The 11,106-nt window shown below is 48.6% G+C and overlaps 1 protein-coding gene across 1 annotated transcript; it reads left to right on the top strand.

Moving 5' to 3' along the window:
• Positions 1 to 273: 273 nt before the first annotated feature.
• On the top strand, positions 274 to 8,317 carry slc35d3 (solute carrier family 35 member D3; the record flags this gene model as incomplete). Its single annotated transcript, XM_083643429.1, has 4 exons — positions 274 to 498; positions 5,922 to 6,132; positions 7,209 to 7,366; positions 7,553 to 8,317. The coding sequence occupies 4 exons, from the start codon at positions 274 to 276 to the stop codon at positions 8,315 to 8,317; spliced, it is 1,359 nt and encodes a 452-aa protein (XP_083499555.1).
• Between the last annotated feature and the right edge of the window lie 2,789 nt (positions 8,318 to 11,106).

The following is an 11,106-nucleotide window of genomic DNA, read 5'->3' on the forward strand; positions in this document are numbered from 1 at the left end:
GTAGCCTTACAGTATATAGCTTGTAGTTAAAATATCCTCTGTTAAATTTAGCTAGTAATTTATGTGGAAACTGTTGCCAAGGTTTTTCTAAATTAGCCTACACTTTTTTTTTTCTCCCCCCAGTGCGTAAAAACCAACCAACCTCCTCCACCCCTCCAACGAGAACCCCTCTACAGAACGGCCTTTGAACGGGACATCCTCCACGGATTTTATTTGTATATGATTCTTTTTTAATCGCTTCTTTGACTTGATTTTCCGCCCGGCACCGGCACCATGGACGTGTGTAAGGGCCGCCTGCTGGGCATCTCTGTGGCCGTGGCGCACGGCGTGTTCTCCGGCTCTCTGAACATCTTGCTGAAGTTCCTCATCAGTAACTATCACTTCAACTACCTGACGCTCATCCAGTTCCTCACCAGCAGCACGGCGGCGCTCAGCCTGGAGACCCTGCGCCGCCTTGGCTGGGTCACCATCCCCCCGTTCAGCGGGCAGCTGGCCAAGGTAAAAAAAAAAAAAAAAAAAAATTGTTACACATGCAGACTCAAAGTTATGGGGGTAGCTATTATAGCCTTTTTCACTTCCCACCCATTTTGTGTAAAAAAAAAATGCAGGAAGTAACACAGGTGCAAGCAAAAATAACGAGGGCCCCAGCACTGGATCACCAAATGGATTGGAAGTTGGAAACCCTCATTAATGTTCTGCTTGCACCTGTACTTCCTGCCTTTATGGGTGAATTGGGTGGGAAGTATTAAAGGGCGAATAGACCCATTTCACAGCAACCGTTTTGAGGCAGTAACACAGGAAGTAAAGCAGGTGTAATCAATATGGTTCCATTCCATTTAGGTATTCCAGGGCTATATAGGGCCCTCATTAATGTTATTGGTTCCACCTGCTTTACCACCTCAAAACGGTTGCTGTGAAAAGGGCATTGAAGCAGTGAATCCCAAACTGGGGACTTCCAGGCATTCTTGTTTGGGAAAGTAGCCTTGAGTGTTATAAGCCCGTCTATGCTACATTGTTGTTACATTATAATTATAGCACATTATAATGCAATAATGCATTGTATAGCTATAATTAGACAGCTGTTTTATAACATTACTCATAATCTATTATAAAGCTTTTGCATTAGCCATTGGTAATGAAAAGCTTTATAACAGATTTATAATGTGATGATGTTATAAAACATTATAACTGTATTATGCATGATGCCTATTAATGCATTATGATGGCATTATAATGTGTTATAAGTATGATTTTGCCTATTATAGACACTTGCTTCATAGAAAGTGCTACCAAAGTTTCAGTGATGTTGGGACCCTTTCAAACAGGCTAACAGTTTAAAAAGTATAGTTTAATGTGGTCCTGGGACTTCCTCCAGCAGTCCAATTACTAAATTACCGGTAGTTATAAATGACAAAAAAAATCAGATTGTTTTTCATTATCATTAAAACATAATACGTTTTATATGCAATATCTTTCAAAAACAGATGCATATGCATCTGTTTTTGAAAGATATATTGCATTGTATCTTCAGGTGCTAATGCCTATAGTGACGTCTTTATCCTGCAGCTGGCCATGTCAAAACATGCATTATTTAGATTATGGCAGTCTGTTTCAGTGTCTCTCATGCTGAAATGCAGGTTTTGGTTCTGCATCTGACCAATAAGTGACCTGTGCATGTCTGCATCTGACCAATAAGTGACCTGTGCTGCCAAAGAGAGAAAAAAATACAAAAAGCTTTTCAAGCTGACACATCAGCACATCAGTGTACCAGTTGGTTTGTCGTCTTTCAGTGGAATCATAATGACGACATGGTGATGTTGGGAAATCAGGTCACACAATTCTGCTTCTTGAACAATTGATTTAAGAATTTAAGCTTTAAAAATGGACACAATTTGGTCATTTCAGTTGTTTGACATCACACCTCACATTACAATTGATGATTTGATTAGAGCTGCCCAGTAAAACCACAGTCAGTCTTCTACTGCATGGTCACTGCAGCTCCACTGGAACAACTAGTTTGAATTTGTCTTGCTCTAAAGCACTTATGCGGGAGAAGGTTCATCCCTGCGGTAAACCTCGTAAAACTGCCTGTTGGAATTTTCCAGCTGGTGATTGGCTGATTAATTGATTGATTGGTTGATTGATTGATTGATTGATTGACTGACTGACTGTGCAATTGACAGACTAACTCTCTATATTCATTAACTTTATTGGCAGGGCTGTTTATCAGAAACAATATTTCAAAAACACTTTACAAAATGTCATTTGTCAAAAAGCAAAGTACAGTACTGAGATGATGATGAATCATTTGGTTTGAAAACAAACAACAAACAGAATATACGGTAGAATAGCCCCTAATCAGGCCAGCATACAGGAAGGAGAGGACTGTATTTTATATTGCACTGCAACTAGTCTCACACTCCCCCTGAGAGCCAGTTCACTTTGGGGTGTTTCTGTCTTGCAATATTACTTCAACCTAAATCTGATTGTCTGATTGCATACAAGTCAAGTCAATGGGGAAATGGCCATACTTCTCACTTGATTCATTAGCTCAGGAACCACTTTGCTAATGAGTTGATGGTCTCAATCACTAGTTTCACATCTTCTTCAATACAGCATCATGTTCATTTTCTAAATTATGGTCCGATTTAGAGTAAAATAGACGATAAAGCAGACTATGCTCGGGCGCGTGATCACGCAGCTCGCCAATGAGGGACCAATTAAATAGCTTGTGGTGCTGCAGCTCCTGTGGGAAACCCCTGGTTTGGTTAAGGTTGTGCCTCCTTCATGGAACGTGAACCTCAGCTCACTTCCTGTTACAGTGTTTGCTATGGACAGAAAAAGAAGAAGAAGAAGAAGAAGAAGCAGAGCAGGACTGACAATTCCGTGAAAACCGTCTATAGAGCCTTTGGCTCCCGCTTCTGGCAGCGAGAGTACGTGCACGTGGTGTCAGGAAAACGAGTTTGTGACCATTTCCTTTGCTGTTTGTGGTCACAGAAAAACTGGAAACAGCTATCAACATGTTTAAACAAAAAAAAACATCTTTGTAGCAGGCATGGTGTTTCCACATGACCATTAAAAAGCTCATGAACACACGAGGAAGAACAACTTCCCAACTCGGGTGATGAGAAAATTTTAACCATTAGGCCTTTCGTAATTCACTTAAATACATACCGGTACACATATATACGTTCATAAGCACATCTATCTCGCCTTAACATTCACACACTTTTTCCAACTCTGTAGTACATGATGTGATGTCACATGTTCAACCACAGAAATCCTAATCTATACATGAACGGTCCTGATGTCTTCTCGTGTCAGCGATGTAACTGTCTCCATAATGCTCTGACTGTTCATCCCACGTGATGTCATCTCTGTACCATGACTTGCTCCTGATAGATTAGGAGTTCTGTGGTTGAACATGTGAGATGGTGTACAGAGTTGAAAAGGTGTGTGAATGTCAAGGAGACATGTGCTTATGAAAGTATATGATGTATTTAGGTGAATGATTAAAGGCCTAATTGTTACATTGTTCACATCATCGGGAGATGGGACATATACGAGCAGCACCTGAATGCTGCATATTTAATGTCAAAGCCTAGCTGTATAGCCTACTCCGTCGGGGCTGTAAATGAGTGGGTAAATAGTTTTGAACGTCACACAGCCCCCATAACTCCTCATTACCCAGTGGTGTAGTCTACCTTTTTTCAGAGGGTATACTGTGTCTGACTGGGGGGGGGGGGGGGGGGGGGGGCGTGGCTTCGGCCGTAAGTGGGCGGAGATTCGACCCATTTTTTGTTGTTGTTCCTCCCCAAATTTACAGAATAGCTTCAGCTATCAGCTTCATTTTGCTTCTTCGGTCGCTATTCTGTCTCCTGAAGATTTGTTTGCCGACGGGGAGAAAGCCCCACGTGATAGCCACCCGTCAATCTCTTTCTCTCTCTCTCTCTCTCTGCTCAACGCTGTAACACCATTTTATTTTGAAATTCAGTTGACTTTGCCATTTCCCACGGATATTGTCGCGTTTTTCTTTCCTGGCTTGACAGAAAAAGTCTGCCTTCACGCGCCTAGTCGGCTTGAAAATAGAACTCACGTAAAAATCGGCGCAGCTCAGGCGAGGCGTGGGTACACGGAAGGTTCACGTTGAGGCGCCCTGTGTACACAGCCTCATTGACTAAAAAGGACGCCTATTTAAAAGCGTGAGTAAAGGCAAGGCTTGGGTGCTGTGTGTGAACGTAGGGTAACACACAGAGCGCACAGGGTGAATTTTATGAATGGAAATTGAAAACGATACCATAGCGCATTTCCCAGTGCGCATACGCAAATCTGAGTCATTTCGCAGTGTGTATACTGCGTATACCTGCGTAGCACGTAGACAACACCACTGTCATTACCCACAATGTTCGCCAAATATTTCTTTGACAAATAACTTAATTTTGTGCTTAAAGTAAAAAAAAACACTGTTGCTTAAATGGAACAATGACAAAACAAAATGACAAAACAACAATTTGTTTCTGACTGAGGACAAGCTAGCATGTTAAAACTCTCTCTCGTAACGGACAAGCCCGTCTTTTATTGTCACACGAACACCACAATACATGCATGCGGCCACAACACACTCGTGCTGAGGGTGGCCGGTGAAAAGTGTCCTCTGCATTTAACCCATCCAGGCATGTCCTTTCCTCCGAGGGGCAGGCCAGGAGCAGTGGTCGCTTTCTCGTACAGCGACCACTGACCGACCAGTGACGACAACATCCGAAGTTGGTCCCCGGGCGCTGGAAAGAAAAAGTGACCACTGCTCCTGGCCTGCCCCCTGGAGGAAAGGACAAGCCTGGATGGGTTAAATGCAGAGGACATATTTCACCGGCCACCGTCAGCATAAGTGTGTGTTTGTGGCCGCATGCATGTGTTGAAGTGTTCGTGTGACAATAAAAGACGGGCTTGTCCGTCTGAAATCCTGAAATCGTGAGGCAGACACAAGCTGAACTGACGCCTAAGAAGCCTTCTCTTTTCCTCTCAGCACCTCCTCGGCATGCCTTGAACCTGCCCACAACTCCCATTGACTTCATGCCTGGCAGCTTCAAGCTTCACGCGTCACGCTGGGAAAATAGGACTGAATCCTGAACGATTGCTTGAGCAAGGCGTGAGCGTGGCTTCAGCGTGACACGCGCGCGGGTGGTGTGAACGGCCTCGCCTGTTAACAAGGACGCCTACATGAAACGTGTGGGTTCAGCGTAGGTTGAGCGTTGCTTCGGCGCATGGTGTGAACGGGGGCTTATACAGGTAGAAACACTGACTGGACGGGGGACTTTAATCAGCATTGTGACTTGAATGTAGTGGACGTTCACTTATAGGCTACGTCAAAGCAGGGGCGTAGGCAGAAATTCAAATATGGGTGGGCCTGGATAAAATTGGGTGGGCCTGGATCAAATTGCATGACGGAATTTTGCTTTTTGAAAATTCCTAGATGTCATGAAGTCGTCATGCATTAGACTCTGGAGATGATGTGCCCTGCGTTTTTAGGCTACAAAACCATTAGCTAGTAAGGCAGCAGCAAGTTTGGCTCTAGAAATCTTTTTTTTTTGTTGGGTGGGCCAGGGCAAGAAGTGGGTGGGCCTGTGCCTACCCAGGCCCACCCGGAGAAACGCCCCTGTGTCAAAGTAGCGCACTCTAGCTTTAAATCATCAGACCAGCTGACATGCACATTGATCTTGTCCGCTCTGTGTGTGTGTGTGTGTGTGTGTGTGTGTGTGTGTGTGTGCGTGTGCGTGTGCGTGCGTGAGTGCGTGCGTGCGTGCGTGCCTGTGTGTGCACACGTGTGTGTGTGTCTGTGTGTGTGCACACGTGTGTGTGCACACGTGTGTGTGTGTGTGTGTGTGTATATATATGTGTGTGTGTGTGTGTTTGTGTGAGAGCAGGAGTTTGGCAGTGTGTCCATCCTGTCGACGCTGCAGTCGACCCTGACTCTGTGGTCTCTGCGCGGCCTCAGCCTGCCCATGTACGTGGTGTTTAAGCGCTGCCTGCCTCTCTTCACGCTCAGCATCGGCGTGTGCGTGCTGAGGAACGGCATGCCCTCCGCAGGCGTCATCACCGCCGTCATCATCACCACCGGGGGAGCCGCACTGGCCGGTAAACACACACACACTCGCCCACTCACATGCAACACACACACACGCACGCACGCACGTGCACATACATGATGATGAATGAATAAATAAATACATAAACAAACAATAAGATAAGGCACCGAATTATTGTGTACAGTCTTGTGGTGACATCACTGGTCCACACTTAACTCAAGTCAACTCTCAATAACTATCACACTAAATGAATGTCTGCAAAAGTCTTTACCGTTGTCGGATATGTGTGAGATCACGTGCAAAATAAATCAGCATAGTTTTTCTGTGAAGTTTCCCTTTAAGCATCTTTCCTAGCAGGAAATTATCGTCCATTTCCCGTGATCCTGAAAATCATGAGCAACACCATCAGTCAATAATTCATTTCCTAACCTCAATCGCTGATTGTCCATTAACACGATGAATCTCAGCCTGTTTGGTCGTAATATGATTTGATAAATGTGCAAAGTTCACACAAATTCACTGTTCTGTCATAAATCTCGCCTTTTCCTGTGTGAAATACTGTAGTAAATATTTGCAGCTTCTTCTATACTTCTTCCAATGATTAATCATGTAAGGTAACGTCAAAAGAGACAAGACAAATCATCATTAAGCACCATTTTGCATGTTTACGCCTAAAAAAGTGAATCACAAGTGTTTTTTTCCGGGCGTTGCGAGCCAAAGCGTCTGAGAACACATTAGCCAAAACCCTAATGGAGTTTTTAATGTTCGGGTGTGGGTGTCGAACCTTTATGTTCACTATCAGGAAGTACTTATCACATACACACACACACACACACACACACACGCACACACGCACACACGCACGCACGCATGCACACGCACACGCACGCATGCACCCACGCGCACGCGCGCGCGCGCACCAGTTGGCGCTCGAATGGATCGACGGGAGGGACAACTCTGACTTTGATTGGCTTGGCCTGTTATTTAACCCTAACCTCAACCAATCGTCACTCCTCATGGCTAAACCCAACCTCCTCCAGCCCATCCATCCTAGCACCGACCTTTGTGAACTTTGTTGGTCTAACCCTCTGCTCTCCTCTGTGTTTCTCTCTCCGTCCCCACCAGGCGCTGGTGATCTGACCGGCGATCCGTTTGGTTACGTTACCGGCGTTCTGGCAGTAATCGTCCACGCCTCCTACCTGGTTCTGATCCAGAAGACCGCTTTGGACAGCGGCCACGGCCCGCTCACCGCCCAGTACGCCATCGCCATCATGGCCTCACCGGTAATGAACAATGGTTAGGGGCTCAATTCCCACTGTGCACACATTTGCATTCAAATTTATGGTGTGTTTGTGTGTTTCTTTGCAGTTACAAGCTTCAATTCTACCTCACTTTCTTGTTTGTCTCTCTCTCTTTCTGTCTCTCTCTCTCTCTGTCTCCAACCCACCACCTCCCACCCACCCACACAGGTGCTGCTGGTGTGTGCCCTCATCTCCATGGACGCGGTGAAGATGTGGACGTACACAGGCTGGCAGAACCCCAACATCACGGGCATCTTTGTGGTCTGCATCATCATCGGCTGCGCCATGAACTTCACCACGCTGCACTGCACCTACATCAACTCCGCCGTCACCACCAGCTTCGTGGGCGTGGTCAAGAGCATCGCCACCATCACCGTCGGCATGCTGGCGTTCAAGGACGTGGAGCCCTCGCGCCTGTTCATCGCCGGCGTGGTGGTCAACACGGTCGGCTCCGTCACCTACTGCGTGGTCAAGTACTTCGAGACCAGGAAGAAGAGCTTGTACCAGGACCTCGAGGAGGACGGCGCAGACGGCTCGCTGCCCGGGGAGCCTTACCGGGAGAAACCCCCGCCGGACGGCGCCGGGAACGGTACCAACGCTGTGGTTCCAACTGAATCTGGCCACCCAGAGAGAGAGGAAGTGCCCGGAGGCGGTGGAGAGGCGGCGCCGACCGGCGTGGCTAACGGAGAGTTGTGGACGGGAGACGGAGGAGAAGGAGAACAAGGAGAAGTAGGAGGAGTGAACCCCAAGTTCATGACGGACCAGGAGGCGGTGGAGATGCAGCGGGAGCACCTCCACAGAGAGAGCGCGCCCCCCTCTGGTGGTGGCCAGGCGGCCAGCGACAGCTACGTCGGCGTGTGGAGGTCCGTCAGACATCTGCAGTTCATGAAGAAAGAACCTTTGCTCGATAACATGGAGCAGCAGAGTCCCTAAGAGCAGGAGATAGAACTAGAAAGACACCGGGAAACAGAAGAGCGAGGGGACGAGGGAGGGATTTAAAGCGGACGGAGGGGCAGAAAACCCCCCTGAGGAGAAGAGAAGAGAGGAGAGGAGATGGGATGAATAAAAAGACAAATACCTAGATGCAGAGGATGACAGACTGAGGCTCTGTGTCTGTCGGGAACCTCTTTCTTTAGCTGGCACCGCTGAATGCTCGTGGGATGCACTGGTCATGTCTGCTGCTGTTGCTACGAGACTATCGATAAGGCTCTTTGAAGCTCCGTGCTCTCTTTGCTCAAAAAGTTCAAACATTTTCAAAGTGCGCAGCTCTGTGTACTGAGAACATGAGCGGGCGACAGCAAGCTCTTCACTTTGTTCAGGGAGAGAAACAGAGTCGAAAAAGGAGGTTCCCGGAGGAGATAGAAGACAGCGGAGGGCAGACGAAAACTGACTGAAAACGTTTGGGAGAAGCTGCATGTGAGTGATAACTTACTGTATGCCTCGTCTCCTTCAGCTCTGTCTCTAGCCATGGCATGGTATGATTAGGTTTGGTTTGCATTTCTATTGATTAGCCAGGTCTTAAAAAACACCAAAACAACTTCCAGGTTTGTTATTCCACTCGTCATTCCTTACTTTTGGGAAACAGATATATTCAAAAACTTCATGAAATAGGATCTGTACTGTATGTCGTCGCGGGACAATAATGCCTTTAGGGGCAGAAACATTCAAAAGTGTAAACCAATGGAATATCAATCAGGCAGAGAAAGGCCGTTTTATTTTATAGGAGGGTAAAAAATGGTTTTATTGATGGTTTTATTGGTTGGAATATATATTTACGCCTCTTGGTGCAGAATGAGATCATTAAAGATACTCTTTCAGGAAGTACATTTAATGGGAGTTCATTTCATGGGGACTTTAATATCGCAAAGTGTTAAGACAGAAACCGCAAGCTGCTCATCCTACTGAGAGACCCTGCAGGCCCATGACTATAGACCCAGGCCAGACCCTGCAGGCCCATGACTATAGACCCAGGCCAGACCCTGCAGGCCCATGACTATAGACCCAGGCAGACCCTTCAGGCCCATGACTATAGACCCAGGCCAGACCCTGCAGGCCCATGACTATAGACCCAGGCCAGACCCTGCAGGTCCATGACTATAGACCCAGGCAGACCCTGCAGGCCCATGACTATAGACCCAGGTCAGACCCTGCAGGCCCATGACTATAGACCCAGGCCAGACCCTGCAGGCCCATGACTATAGACCCAGGCCAGACCCTGCAGGCCCATGACTATAGACCCAGGCAGACCCTGCAGGCCCATGACTATAGACCCAGACCAGACCCTGCAGGCCCATGACTATAGACCAAGGCAGACCCTGCGGGCCCATGACTATAGACCCAGGCAGACCCTGCAGGCCCATGACTATAGACCCAGGTCAGACCCTGCAGGCCCATGACTATAGACCCAGGCCAGACCCTGCAGGCCCATGACTATAGACCCAGGTCAGACCCTGCAGGCCCATGACTATAGACCCAGGCAGACCCTCCAGGCCCATGACTATAGACCCAGGCAGACCCTGCAGGCCCATGACTATAGACCCAGGTCAGACCCTGCAGGCCCATGACTATAGACCCAGGCAGACCCTGCGTGCCCATGACTATAGACCCAGGCAGACCCTCCAGGCCCATGACTATAGACCCAGGTCAGACCCTGCAGGCCCATAACTATAGACCCAGGCCAGACCCTGCAGGCCCATGACTATAGACCCAGGCAGACCCTGCGGGCCCATGACTATAGACCCAGGCAGACCCTGCAGGCCCATGACTATAGACCCAGGCCAGACCCTGCAGGCCCATGACTATAGACCCAGGTCAGACCCTGCAGGCCCATGACTATAGACCCAGGCAGACCCTCCAGGCCCATGACTATAGACCCAGGCAGACCCTGCAGGCCCATGAATATAGACCCAGGTCAGACCCTGCAGGCCCATGACTATAGACCCAGGCCAGACCCTGCAGGCCCATGACTATAGACCCAGGTCAGACCCTGCAGGCCCATGACTATAGACCCAGGCAGACCCTCCAGGCCCATGACTATAGACCCAGGTCAGACCCTGCAGGCCCATGACTATTGACCCAGGTCAGACCCTGCACGCCCATGACTATAGACCCAGGCCAGACCCTGCAGGCCCATGACTATAGACCCAGGCCAGACCCTGCAGGCCCATGACTATAGACCCAGGTCAGACCCTGCAGGCCCATGACTATAGACCCAGGCCAGACCCTGCAGGCCCATTACTATAGACCCAGGTCAGACCCTGCAGGCCCATGACTATAGACCCAGGCAGACCCTGCAGGCCCATGACTATAGACCCAGGCAGACCCTGCAGGCCCATGACTATAGACCCAGGCCAGACCCTGCAGGCCCAATACTATAGACCCAGGCCAGACCCTGCAGGCCCATGCCTATAGACCCAGGCCAGACCCTGCAGGCCCATGACTATAGACCCAGGCCAGACCCTGCAGGCCTATGACTATAGAGCCAGGCCATACCCTGCAGGCCCATGACTATAGACCAGGCCAGACCCTGCAGGCCCATGACTATAGACCCAGGTCAGACCCTGCAGGCCCATAACTATAGACCCAGGCCAGACCCTGCAGGCCCATGACTATAGACCCAGGCCAGAGGAGACTTTAGAGACCATGCAGGCCCATGACTATAGACCAGGGGTGGGCAATTATTTTTCATGGGGGGCCACATGAGAAACCAAGATTGTTGCCGG

This window comes from Poromitra crassiceps (genome assembly GCF_964638095.1).
Source record: "Poromitra crassiceps genome assembly, chromosome: 9".
NCBI classification, from domain to species: domain Eukaryota; kingdom Metazoa; phylum Chordata; class Actinopteri; order Beryciformes; family Melamphaidae; genus Poromitra; species Poromitra crassiceps.